The sequence below is a fragment of the Antechinus flavipes genome, chromosome 2 (assembly GCF_016432865.1).
Source record: "Antechinus flavipes isolate AdamAnt ecotype Samford, QLD, Australia chromosome 2, AdamAnt_v2, whole genome shotgun sequence".
Lineage (NCBI taxonomy): Eukaryota > Metazoa > Chordata > Mammalia > Dasyuromorphia > Dasyuridae > Antechinus > Antechinus flavipes.
In genome coordinates, this window is record NC_067399.1 from 244464148 (window position 1) to 244478366 (window position 14219).

At 39.5% G+C, this 14219-nt stretch overlaps 1 protein-coding gene across 1 annotated transcript in view; it reads right to left on the reverse strand.

The window, feature by feature from the left end:
• The window catches only part of BMP7 (bone morphogenetic protein 7), a 95344-nt gene extending 81950 nt beyond the window's left edge, over nt 1-13394 (reverse strand). The window contains exon 1 of the mRNA XM_051976639.1: nt 12477-13394. Within this exon, the coding sequence (XP_051832599.1) occupies nt 12477-12897 (421 nt within the window). The 5' untranslated portion in view covers nt 12898-13394. The remainder of the gene's footprint in view (nt 1-12476) is intronic.
• Nucleotides 13395-14219: the final 825 nt, after the last annotated feature.

Here is a 14219-nt window from a genome sequence, read left to right on the forward strand (position 1 = left end):
TCCTGACTCCATGTCTACATCCTACAGTGACTTTAGTATGGAAGAGACCCCAGAGTTTTCTCTAGGTCAACACTCATTTTACAGGAAATCTGAGGCCCCCCAAAAAATAAGTGGTTTGTTCAAAATCACACAGCAAATGAGAAAGTCAGAAATCCCCTCACTCCAAATCCAGAATCTCTTTGTCATGTTATACTTCAGATGATGCCATTACTACTTGTTCCATTGTCTCAGCCCAAAATACTGAAACTTTACTTCAATGTTAACTATGCAAATACTCCAGTCAGGAACGCTGTTTTTGCCTACAAATGTTTCAAAGACTGAAAAATCGCCATCCTTTTCATGAAACAAAACATTTGTTCTGGTGCAGTTAGGTCAACCCAATGAAATTTGGCACAAATGGGCTTGTTGTTACCCCCTACAAACTTTCTTATTGGGCCAGGAAGTCTGGAGGCACTTCAGAGGTTTCCTGGTGAAAATGTTAACAAAACCAGTCGTGCAGATAGGCTGGTCTTAGAGTTGACAAAAATGTTTGCTTGGCAAAAACTTACAAGCATTGCCTATTACACCATTTAAATGATTGGGAGTGGGGCAGAGGTACTGGGGCTTCCTATTTTGTTTTGATTTTTTAAGATATGTGTATTTCTGCTCTATTTTGCTTGCCAAGGGAAAAACCGGTGGCTCAGTCTGGTCCTGACTTATCTTAGAATTCAATTGCCACTTCTGCACCAAAAGAAACTCGGAGCTTCTCTCTGCTTCTCTTCCTCTCTCTTTCTCTCTCTGTCTCTCTCTCGCTAACATAGGAAATCTGCTATTCCAGTGATCCCCTGGCACCCTTCCATATCAAGACATTTGCAAAGGTGAGTTAGGAGAAACAAAGGCTGTATGATCACCCAGAGAAGAAGATATACTTGAAATAAGAGCATCTGGTGATAAAATAAGAAAAATATCTTTCTGAATCCAAATCTGGCCTCATATGTTTATTAGCTGTGTAACTCTGGGCAAGTCATCCTATTTGCCTCAGTTTCCTCATCTGTAAAATGAGCTGGAGAAGGAAATGGCGAAGCATTCCAGGATCTTGCCAAGAAAACCCTAAAGGAGATCCCAAAGAATGGGGAATGACTGAAATGATTGAGCAACAACATATATTTACAGATGAAAAGTATCTTGGAGGTTCTCTAACCTAATACTTTGATTTGACTAATAAAGAAAATGAGTTTCAGAAAGTATGAAGGTGTGTGAATTGCCTCACACAGATAGCAAATGTCAACTAAACTTCTGGGTCCAGTGTTACTTCATCTTCAACAGAATTACAAATGAATTTTGGCATGTGACATTTACTAGCCTAGTATCCATGAGGATTCCCTCTCAAGTGGTAGTTTTATCTTTCTGAACCTTATCTTCTTTATGTTTAAAATGGGAATTATCCACATGAAACAGGTAATGTTATATGGAGCTGGTGCTTTATAAACCTTACAATGCTACTTTTATCAATGGAAGAAAAGGGAAAGTATGTTTATTAAGAAATTACTATGTGCAAAGCATTGAATTCAGTCTCAGAGAAATTACAAGTTTGGATAAGGCATCCTGCATAGAGGTTATAATAGCAGAGAGAGAAGACAAAAATAGGTACTAACACTGTTCAATGATAACTATATCTTTAGAGAGTGTAAAAAAACAATTTGGCTAAGTACACAGAGATTCTGATGTGCTAATAGGTTTGCCATCAAGGCAGGCTCATATTTATTCCTGTCTCCATTTCTAAGTCATCAAAATGTCTCAGTCCCAAGCAGTACTAGTCCCCAAGAGAGGGCTCACATTTTGATTACAATCTGTGTTCTCTTCAACCGGAAAATAAAGCAGAGACCATCAGCCTTGAAATGCCATTTTTTCCACTGACTTCCATGTGAAAGGGGGGTGGGGGAAGGAGAGAAAGAGGAGGGAGTGTGTGGTTCATATTAAAGCCTTTACCTCAATTTCCCAGTGTCCCATTTGAGAAATAACCCAGCACCCAATTCGGAGGAATTTCTAAGACACAAAACAGCCAGAGTCACAGTAAGAAAACAGAGATGATTTTTGGTTCTTCTCCCCTTCGATTTATTAAGTGGATATAAGGCAATTAAGAGCCCAGTGGTAAAGTAGTTAAAATGCAAGTAGGTGCCTTTATTGTTTCCTCCAAAAGGAAACAGTCAACCAGCAACCTATATCATATAAACATTTATTACTCAATGTAGATTATGAGACCCACAGCCATTTAAAAGTCTTTTTCTCAATGAATGTTCAATTTCAAGTTAGGGGGAGAAAAAAGGAATTTTTGTAGGAAGGAGTGGGGAACAGAGTGACCTCATAAGGTTAATGCAAAAAAAAAAAAAAAAAAGATTAAAAAATCCTTACCCAGCCCCTACGAAGATGAAGTTCAGAGAGATAAACTTCCATTTGAGAGGGCATTCTCATAGACACTTAGCTAGTAAGTGTCACAATCCAGAATTCTATCCTAGTTTCTTGATATCAAATATAGTACTTTATACGAAACAATACTTGTCCTAAACATATTTTGTCTCCCTTCAAACTATAGCTGCTGTAATTCAAAAATCTCCAAATTGTTGCTTTACCAAGATTTCTGTTTAGTGGAAACACAAAGGCTACCTATAATTTACCAGAAAAGGAGCGTCTTTCACTCTTGTCACATTGATCTCTTGGACCCAGTGATCATCTTAACTCCCAAGATAAAGTCTGGAGTAAGGAGTGTGGAAGAGTGGGATAGTTTCCAAATCATTCCAGTGTTTACTTAAACTAATCTATAATCTTTAAAGGTCAGAAAGAACAATTAGCATGTTTAACTCTTTAAATCTCAATTCTAGTGATTTTGAAAGTTCTAGAATTGTGTAAACTCATTATTTCTCTCCCTTCTTCCAAATGGAGATTCCCATCTTCTAACCTTTCTAACCATGTGATCATGAGCATGTTTGATGTTCTCTTTTGGCTTCAGTTTCCTGATCTGTAGAGTAGGAATATTATACCAATAACAACTAACTCATGGTATAGTTATTAAACATAAAGCACAATTTGAAAGTTAATAACTATTTTTAAAAATCGTTTTCACAGGTTGTTTTGTTAGAGCATTTATTTCAAGTTTTTTTTGTTTGTTTGTTTTGTTTTTTTTAATGAGTATTTATCACTCTCAGAAGAGATCTGCTCGCCTAGTCTCTTAGTATCTTTTTAATTTACTTTAAGTTTGATGCACTGGACACAAATTAAGGTGGAAAATCAATATTAAATAAGAGAACAAAATGGGAGGATTGTGGAAAAATTGCATAGAAATAAGGGACTATTGTACAACTATGAATTAGCTCAGCTTATTAGCACATGAAGACCAAGGTCATGGTTCAGTCGCTACAGGAATTGAACACAATATTATCAGATCAAATAATAAAACGCTGTAATTTTAAAATTATCAACAAAGCAGCAAATTAGAAAGTAAGCCTTGATCTCTTCACAGCCAGACATCCTCTAATACCAGGCAACCTTCTTCCAAATATGTGCCCTCTGTCATAAAAGGCGCCAAATGAGAAAATGCAGATGGATTGATACAAATCCATGCTTACCACCAGGAAAACCCAAAACTCATGTTCAATTGTTGCTAAGTTAATAATATCTCCATGTCCCACGTGAAGGGCATATGTGATGGGGGAATGTCAATATCCAGAAAGGAAGAAAAGACAACTTTCCCGAGTGTGTACTGGCAAATGCCCAAGTGTATATCATGAACTAAAAAGAAAAAAAAAAATCAGGAAACAGTTAACATAGTCTAAAATTTTGGTGCCAAAAATGCTTGAGAGGGATGAAGTGTGCTAGATAGCATGTATCTGGCATGAAAAACAACTGAAATTCAAAAATTTCAGTCAGTTCAAACAGCACAAAACTGAAAAGGGCCACCTAAGGTTCTATTAGAAAAGTATGGAACTCTCATTTATTGTTTACTAATATCTTCAAAATCAAGATCAATGCTAACAAATCTGTTTCTTTCACTGGATACCAAAAAAAAAAAAAAAAAAAAAAAAAAAAAGGAAGGAAGGAAGAAAACTGAAGAGAATCACTGTTACATTTTAAATATCATGGGTGAGATAAGTACTTTAATTGATGAAAATAGGATTTTACTTATCCACAGGGGGGAAAAAATCCTAAATATATACCAGTTATACAAAACAGAATGGAAGTGAATACATTTTGCTTGTGAAACCTTTTGCTGTAGCATTTCCCTTATTAAGTGACCAATATTTTCCCTGAAGCAAGAGGACCCTATAATGCTGTATGTCTGTTCCCTAATGTCTATAATTGTAATTCAGACAAATGGACCAACAGAGGCTTTATTTTACACCCCCCAGGCATAAGTCAAGTACCCATGAGTCAAGTACAAAATGACTTAATTATATTAAAAGATCTTTCTCTACTAAGTTTAAGGAGTATAATGATGAAAGGCCTTTGGTTCTCTAAATCTGAGGCTCACCATACCAAGTCCCACCTTACAAAATTCTGAAATCTTTTTATCAAGGCAAAATTGAATTTAAATTGCCCTCCAAATGTAAATCAAATTGTGAAAATAAGAATATGCAGGCCCTAGGTTCTGGAAACAGTGAAAGTTCTCATTCCCAGCCAAATTTAATTAAACCAGACAACAAAAGGTTCTAACTTGAAAGCCACTCCAGGAAGATAAAGATGTTAAAGACTACCACGTGAGCCCAGAAATGGATGGAAACTTAATACTCACTGGGTTAAATTTTTCAAACAGTTTAGAAATAGCTGAAGGTAATTTATGGGAAGACTTGAGTGACAAAGCACATGATTTGAAGTGCCTTTCCTTAGCTAGGCGCTTTTTACCTTCTCTCTCTACTCTCAGAAGACTTCTAAATTCAGTGAACCAAAACAACACTTTGTTTGTTGTTATAGCATCACACTGGTACAGAGGGTAGATCCCACACCTGTTGTAATAAAGTGGGAAAGTTGTGATAGGCAAACTAGAAGCATTCATTAACAGAACTTCAGTCGAAGGTAGGACAATTTGTACTTTGATTGTCTTCCAGAAAGGAAAACTTCTCTCCCTCCCTGCCCCCCACTAAGGTCAAATTAAAATATAATAAGACTGACTGATTTTAAAAGGTCAGGATGACAATATGTCCTGGACAGGGCACTTCATTCATTCCTCATCAGATACTCTTTAGGGATGAGTTTAGCTCTCCAAAACAAAAAGCCTAACCTGACTTTATAACAGTATTATTCCAATAAGTAATTTTTAAAAACTAACTTTTGAATTACCAAAAAAAACAGAAAATTAGAACTAACTACAGCTACCAAATAACAATTAGAGCCTACGGTACACATCGTGTGTAAAAAGAAAGAGAATATAGAGGCTATACAGCACATCTAAGGTGGTCAAGGAAATTCAGTGATAAAAATTCATAGTTTAACAGTGGAAAAACTAAATAAAATAACAAGAAATCTACATTTATATAATGTTTCTTCCAGGTTTACAAAGCACTCTCTTTGCATCCCAGGAAATAGGCATTGCAAATATGATGATCCTTATGTTACAAATTTAAAAATTGAAGCCCTGGGAAGTAAAATGACCAGTTCATGGTCATATCAGCTATATGGGAGAGAACCCCAGTGTTCTTTTCTCTCTCCTACTCTGATAATGATGAATATTTTTCTCTGGCATACCAGCACCAGCAGCATCCCTCATCTATACAGAGCATTAGGTACAAAAGTGTCACGAGAAGTCTAGGACATTCCTAAGCATCATTGAACACTGGGAGCTGTGCACTGTAAAGCCATTTATATAAAACTGTGGTTGGCAGCCCTCACTCTTCCACGGGAACAAATTAACATTGGCATTCCAAACACAGGAAAGTAAGGAAATTGGAAACACAGTTTATATTTGGCCAGCTCTTTGAAATACTGTACCATGCTACCGATGTCAATTAATGAAAAGCAGAATTTTGCTGAGAGGGTCTGGTTTGGAAACACATTAACACACGTTAAACATGTTTGCACAGGAACCAGATTATAAGCATCTTGGTTCCAAAACAATAAAGCAATTACACTAAAACTTGTACTCTCTGAGTTGCCATTAATTCAATCCACTCAATCTGGATCAGCGAAGGCTTTCCACTGCATTCAACATGTAGTTTGACACAAATGCTGAAAGAACAGAATCTACCATGCTAGTCTGAATTTTACATAAGTATGTGTCAAACTTCATGTACTTGGAATATTCCTCAAAATCATAAACACTCCTGGGTTTTTTTTTTTTCTATTGGGAGAAAGGGAACCCAATGTTTATTTCCATTGCTAGTCCACTTTTGATGCTGGCAATTTTTCATCAGTGAAGGTTAACGATACCAAATATCTGTTTTGTATTAAGAAATATCAAGTCACATTTTTGTCAAATATTATTTGTCAAATACTATTTGCTCCAAGAACCAGAATTCAACTGCAGCTGAACACCATCGATTGAACTGCTAATAATCAGCAGCCAGTATGGTGATGGCAATGGTTTTTGCATTGGGGGATCATTTGCAGCAAAAGAAAACCTCTTCCTCTATAAACAGTCTCAAGATTAGGAAAGAAAACTATTTGAAGCCTAGTAATAAAATACTGTGCCCTTGATTTACTCAGTGCAAGGATACAGTCTACTGTAGGAGCTGAAACCCATATCCAACTCAAAACATCTGCACACTAATTTTTTAGTGATTTTTAAAAGAAATTATTTCTTAATGAAAGGTAGAAGGATGAATGGTGAACCTCAATTAAAATTTTGATACTGGCTCAGTGCATAGAGACTAATGGTCACTCCACTATTTCTAAAATAGGTGATTTGACCTATGAAGGTAGCACAGCCTCAAGAATCAAACCTACTTTCTTTCTCTGGGTGCTGGGCATCTTCTAATATCCTTTCTAGATTGCCATTTTTAATATATGTCCTTTCACTGTGTGCCTTTGCTCAAATGACTTCATGTGTCAACTCGGCATTGCTCTGGTATTTATCAAGTTAGAGCAATTTGGATGTGTAAAGCTAAATGTGTTATCATTTTCACCGCAAATTAACAGTTTCTATGTAAATATTGGCATTTCCTCACTCACTGGGAGAAGAGGAAGGCATAATGGTACTAACAACATATTTGATTTAAACTAATTAAAAACAGAGGGTCTTGCAATTTAATATATTGATTTTACCAGTGGGACTTAAATCTTTTATAATAAGTGTACACAGCTGCACCACTCACCCACCACCACTTTTAAGCCTAATCCCTGCATTCCTTCTGACGATAACATGACAGGATGCACGCATCCTTGTGTCAGCCTTAACCCCAGTGACACTGCCAAAATGTATTAAGGTAAAACACAGCAGTATCCTGCCAAAAAGGAGTCTGTCAACAGTAAGAGGCCTTACTAGTTTATCTTTAAGAAATTAATGAGTCCAGCTTCTTGTGGTAAATAACCCTGACTGACTGTCCAGCCCGGCTGAGATGAGAAAGGTTCAAGACATTCACATCATGCAGTGGACCAAGCATAGCCTTAGAGAATGATATTCACACTAAATGGTAATCAACTGAGACAGTGCTTTCCCCAGAATTCAATCCTCAGTTGTCTCTCTAGCAATTTAAGTTTCTTGGCTATGTGATCATTTCTTTTCAGACAAGAGGAATTCTGATAGGGCTGTGAACTATGTAAATATTATATGAACTATGTATCAAGATGAATTTGAGTGTCTACAAAAGAATAATTTATCTTTTAAAATTCTATCTTTTTTTACATCTTCTTGATTCTGTCCTTGTTTGCATTTGTTGTTGTTCCTGTCTCACCTTTTTTACTGAAAAAAAAAATCTGACCACTAGGTCTAAAGTATGGACTGAATCATGGGATTCTACACTGGCACTGAGGGCCAAGATTTAATCTGCTTTGTTTCAAGTGGGAAGTACAGGGAAGATCAAATAAGTTCAAATCCAGGTCAAATATTCTCCAAAAAAAAAAAAAATCTTTGATTTATAGAAGAGGAAAATGAGGTTTAAAAGAAGTGATTATGAAAGGGTTACTAAAAACACAGCTGTATGTGCACTCTTATATCTAAGGCTCTCCACAGAAAAACTGTGTGACATCTATATTAACCTTTGGCTACACACCAATGAAGGCCTGTAGTGTGCTGGAATGTAGAGCAGCCCCTTCCAAATTTTAACACAAGCCAGGTTACAGCTGCAGATGCCTGTAGCCCATGCTCACTTTATAAAGTATTCCCTGAAGGAAATTTTTAAACTGTTACAGAATCTTTTTCTAATACCCTACAGTGGTAGGGCCTGTTATTAAAGGGCAAAAGGATAGTTCCTTATGCCAAACACTTGTCAACAAAAAGGATAGCCAGATGGTATAAAATAAAATAATAATAATAAAAAAAACTTAGAGGCTCTTCAGGTTTCTTGATTTATATTAACAAAAGCTACTCTTATGTGTAGACTCCAAGGAGGACTAATTTTCAACTTTCTCTTTTCACTTCAAAGATGAAACTATTTACTTCCTTTATAACCTGCACCCGGGAATAAACACTAATCGCACATCCCTGACGCCTGGGGTTCTTCAGAAGAATTATGAAGTGGCCTGACTTTCCATATGAGAAGTGGAATGGATTTCCAATTGGATTCAGTTAAGAAACCATGCATTGCCCTGGGACTGTTTTCTAGTGAGTAGCCTGTTTTGAATTCCAAAATTAATCTACACAGAGAAGTCAGAGGCTTGTTAATCCAAACCAGTTTACAAATCTTGCTATTGAACTCAAATATCCAGGCCCATTAAAATCTGAACGTGAATTAACTGTCTAACATTACATTCTGCTTTATTGTAGAGGCTGCTCTTTGTTGGAAGGCTACTTCTGAAACTTTCATTTCCATTACTTCTGGCTTTCTGGAAAATTTGCCCCTTCTATTATATACCATATTTCATCCCTCTCATGTACACCACCTTCTTATTCCAAAGAGTAGCAACTTATAGGAAAGTTTCGAATGCCATCAGCACAAAGACAGGACAGGGATACAATAATTGTATCCCCACTACAGAGAGATGAGTATTTTCCTTAGGCGTACAATATTTGTATTATTTTCTGGTTCTGAGCAGAAACAAAATCTTAGCTTTGAAAGACAGTAATCTGTGGGAATTGTCCCTTTTAGTAAACTGGGATAAGGTTTAATACAAACTACATCTAACCATTCATTCATCTTAAAAAAAAAAAAAACTCCACCCCCACAATAACTCTTCTAATTTGCCCTTGAAGTACCAGAAAACTACACACATTGGAGCCAGGAGCGTTTGAATGTGTATTCTAGCTGGTAGCTGGTCTAATTCATTAGGACGTCCACAAACAAGTCAGTCTTTGTCCTTTAAAGATGAAAGCAGCATGAGTATAACGGGTTGAAAGGTGTGCACACAGTGAGGAGGAAAGCCACTGGGATCTGTGTCCTTTTTAAGCTTGTCCCGGCATGCACCCATGACAAGGGAACAAAACAGCACAGATAAACCTCTCAAAAGTGCCTTGTTAGCAATCATTCCACCTGTCTATAAGAGACGATTGGAGCTGGCCTGCCCAGTAACTAATGACTGACCACGCTGACAGTAATTCAATATAATGGAGCCTTCTCCATGGAGGACACTTTCATGCTTTCAGAGTTGACTACAAAAGCCAGTCAGGGTTGAACAAATGTCTCCTTAATGGACTAAGTCAGGATTTTAATATAGAGCTTCGACTTCTCTGCTTTACTTGGCGCACTCTTTGAAGACTTCCACACTGTACTCTTTTCTCCCTTTCTTTACTCCCCCTTCCCACCCTACCAAGGGCAATAATTAATACAGTGCATTATACAACGAGATGAAGGGGAATAGGCAGGTATTCTTATTCCCAGGGCAAGTTTAAAGGAGAAAAAATATAGTCTAATTTAAGAAGCTCAATTGATTTGGGGGTGGGGAGGAAGTGGAGAGGGAATGAGAATACATTTTTCAAAGTTCCCTGGAAACTAAGTTTTTAATAAAAGCTCACACAGAAGGTCCATACAAAATGTTTTCTCACAACCCAGTAAGTTAAATATTACTTTCCCATTTTACAGATGAGTAAACCGAGGAGGAGAGAGGTTAAATGGCCATACCCAGGAAGACATAGTAAGTATCAGAACTGGGGATATGAACCCAAGTGTCTTGACTACAAATCACACAGTCTTTCTATTAAATCTAGCTGCCTCCCTAAAACCTAAGAAGTTAACATTTACCCTTCCTCCTCTTTTGCGTTAGTTGGGTTTGTATGGATTTAGTATTATTATTTTAAATATACACACAAGCCATTTGTTCCAGTTTTCTCTGTGCTATGGTAGTAGCTTACACATGTAAAATGAAAGTCACAGAAAACAGAAACTCTGATAATAATGTTATCTCAGAAACTAAATATTTGAATACCAGCTCTACACTTTGCATCTAAAATGTCTGGTTTGAGAGAACAGTCTAGTTGAATATGATGAAATGGGAGGGGGAGAGGAGAGAGAAAGATCTACAGGTGGAAGAAGAGGAGGAAGAGAAGAGAAGGAAAAAAAGAGGAGGAAGAAGAAGAAAAAGAATAAGGAAAAAAAAAGAACCCAATAGGAAAGTATAGAGGCAAGAGCCCTGAACTTGGGCATCAGGAGACTCTGGATTCATATACAGGATCTGATTCATATGTGATCCTGGACAAGTAACTTTTTATTTCCTACTTCATAGGATTTTATGAATTGTTTGGGTGAGAAAGCGAAACATTTTTTTTAAAACCTTATTATTTGATAAATGTCAATATTTCAAGTTGAATTATATTATTATTTTTGCCAAAGATGAGAAGCTCAGAGATGTGAGTTTTGAGAGATAAAGGTTCTAGGAAGATTACAGATCCCACCTTTCCAAGGTCCTCCCAATAGATGGCTCCCCTCTCCCCCTCCCCCCCCAAGGCCAAGAAAAAGAATGGACAGCTGTCTATCTGAACTTGCTTTCTCTGTCTCTGTCTTTATGTCTGTCTGTCTCTCTGTGTCTGTCTGTCTGTCTGTCTCTCTCTCTCACATACACACACACACACACACACACACATACACATACACACATGCTATGGCATCTTTCCAAGCCCCCAAACTTTCCTGCCATTGTGGATGCCTGGTGGAGTCTGAATGTGGGGCCCATTCCCTAAACTACCCTTCAGATTCAGTTCCGAGATTTGGAGACACCCAATCTCTATGTTTGGTGGTTTGTGAGCCACACGTGATAAATGCTTAAAATGGATTCAGTAAGCCAGGGACCTATCATTATATATTTTAAATAGAATGCTTGCAATGGCAATGTTTTCACTCAAACTTGGCTGACTCAAGAAGGGGCATTGCTGTCAGAAAGCAAACAAAATCCATCTGCTAGAGGGAGCTCAGTTAAAGGGGTGCAAGAAAGCCAAACGAAAGGTCAGGTACAACTTTACAAGGTAGTAGAAAGAACTTCCTTCACAGAAGTCTGGCCAGGAGAGTACGTTATTATATTAAATAGTCAGAATTTAATCACGGAGGGGATGGGGGGGAAGGGCAGAGATAAGAGAAAGGTGGGAGGGAGGAAGGGGAAGAGAGAGAGAGAGAGAGAGAGAGAGAGAGAGAGAGAGAGAGAGAGAGAGAGAGAGAGAGAGAGAGAGAGAGAGAGAGAGAAGGAAAACAGGTTAACAGAAGCTTGGCCCTTTAAATCTGGCTAAGGCAGCTTCCCCCAATCCACTGGGATCTGTCCATTTGCAGTTGCCTTAGCTGGGAGCATTCACATGACTCAAAGCCTGATGCTTTGAACTGTGCCGAATCTCACTTGCTCTTTGCCTCTCCCGGTTTTACATCTTCCCAAGAGGTGCAGCAGCCAGCAAAGACAGAAAGACTTCAGAAGACCTTCCCTGTATGTACACACACACACACACACACACACACACACGCACGCACGCTGGGTTTCCCTACCTGGGAACGTTCCCAGTCCACGTTCGCCTTAGACCCGGCAAAGAAAAACATCCGCTTTCTGTTTTGGGAAGGAGGAGGAATTCAGGTGGGAAGAAAGGTGTCTGGTGAGAGGGTGTGGGGAAGAGGGGGAATTCGAGACAGTTAAAGGCGTATGACTTCATTATAGCAAAGAGAAATTGAACCACTTCAAAGTGATCTCAGGAAGAAAGTCTACTTTCCTCCGATCTGATAGAATAAAGTTATGAGCCCTTTCTATCGCCAATCCTTGCCATTTCCACCAAAAACCCAAATCCCCTTTTCAATTCGCCTTCTTAACTCCACAAAGGAGATTGGGGATCTCCTTTGCCCATTTAACAGCCTCCTCCCCATCATTTTCCCATAGGGACACCTTGGAGCACCATACCCTCTGTCCCACCTTGTAGGGGGAAAGCAAATTCCATTGATCCCACTCACCCAGATTGACGAAGCTCATGACCATATCCGCATCAGTTAAAAAGTTACTGTCCTGCAAACTGGCTAGCGGAGGACCCTGGGTGCTGAAGATGGGTTTGTAAGGGTAAGAGAAGCCCTGGCCTTCCTCTCCGCCGACCTCCTCTTCCACTGACATGGCATTGTAGAGATCCAGCATGAACATGGGGGCTGAGTTCTGTTTGCCATGGAGGTGGGGCCTGGGCCGGTGGGGCAAACCCAGGATGGAGAGGATTTCTCGTTGCATCTCCCGGCGCTCTTGGCTGCGGAGCCTCCTGTGGATGAAGCTGGAGTGCACCTCATTATCCAGGGTGAAGTCGGCCAGGATGAAGCGCAGCAGAAGGAAGAGGGGAGTCCACAGGACCAGGAAGCTGGGGGGTCCCGGCTTGAGCCACACCACATGCATCTCTCCTGCTTCACAGAGCTCCCCAGGCAGGGGAGAAAAAAAAGCAACTGGACTAGCCTGGGGATCCAAATAAATACTTGACCATTAAATACAGTTAAAGTTTGGAGGCAAGAGGGGAAAAGAGGCTGCCTCAGAGCCCTGGTCACTTGCTACACAATTTCCCCAGATAGCCACTGCAAGGCATTTCTCATGGCTAACTTTTTCAATATTGCTTTTGTTCTTCCTCAGATTGTAAGATCCACATAAAGAAGGCAGACGACAGAAATGAATCTCCCCAGCGGACTGTTTTTTGCTCAAAACCCTTTTTTTTTTTTTTTTTTTTTGGGGGGGGGGGAGGCCCTCAGCTCAGCTCTGCGCTCTCTCTTCACTTCTCACACACACCAAGTCTCAAAGTGGTGTTTGAATGTTGCTTTGCAGACAGAGGCAGCGGGAGGTTGTATCTAGTGGGAGGAGCAGCCAGTAAAACTCAGAGCTCGCTCTCTCTCCTCTCTCTCTCTCCTTCCTCTCTCTCTCTCTCTCTCTCTCTCTCTCTCTTTCTCTCTCTCTCTCTCTCTCTCTCTCTCTCTCTCTCTCTCTCTCTCTCTCTTCCTCTCTCCCTCCTTCCTTCTCTCCTCTCTCCCTCCTTCCTTCTCTCCCTCTTTTTCTCTCTCCTTTTTCTTTCTCTCTTTTCTTCTCTCTCTCTCTCCCTCCCTCCTTTTCTCTCTCCTTTTTCTTTCTCTCTCCTTCTCTCTCTCTCCTTTCTGTCTTTCTCCTTCTCTCTCTCTCCGTTTCTGTCTCTCTCACCCACTCGATCTCTCTCTCTCTCTCTCTCTTTCTCTCTATCTCTCTCTCTGTGTGTATGTGTGTCTCTGTCTCTCTCCTCTCTCTCTCTCTCTCTCTCTCTCTCTCTCTCCCTCCTTCCTTCTCTCCCTCTTTTTCTCTCTCCTTTTTCTTCTCTTTTTTCTTCTCTCTCTCTCCCTCCTTCCTTCTCTCCCTCTTTTTCTCTCTTTCTCTCTATCTCTCTCTCTCTCTCCTTTCCGTCTTTCTCCTTCTCTCTCTCCGTTTCTGACTCTCTCACCCCCCCCTCTCTCTCTCTCTCTGTCTCTCTCTCTCTCTCTTCTCTCTCTCTCTCTCTCTCTCTCTCTCTCTCTCTCTCTCTCTCTCTCTCTCACACACACACACACACACACACACACACATACACACACACGCACACACACTCACTCACACAGAGAGACAGACTCTAAACTGCTTAATGAACAAAATCATGTTATGACCCAGGGCTCACCGGGTTTCTTTTCAAGATGTTTGGGACGCTTCGGGCTCAAAGCAGGGTGGGCTCT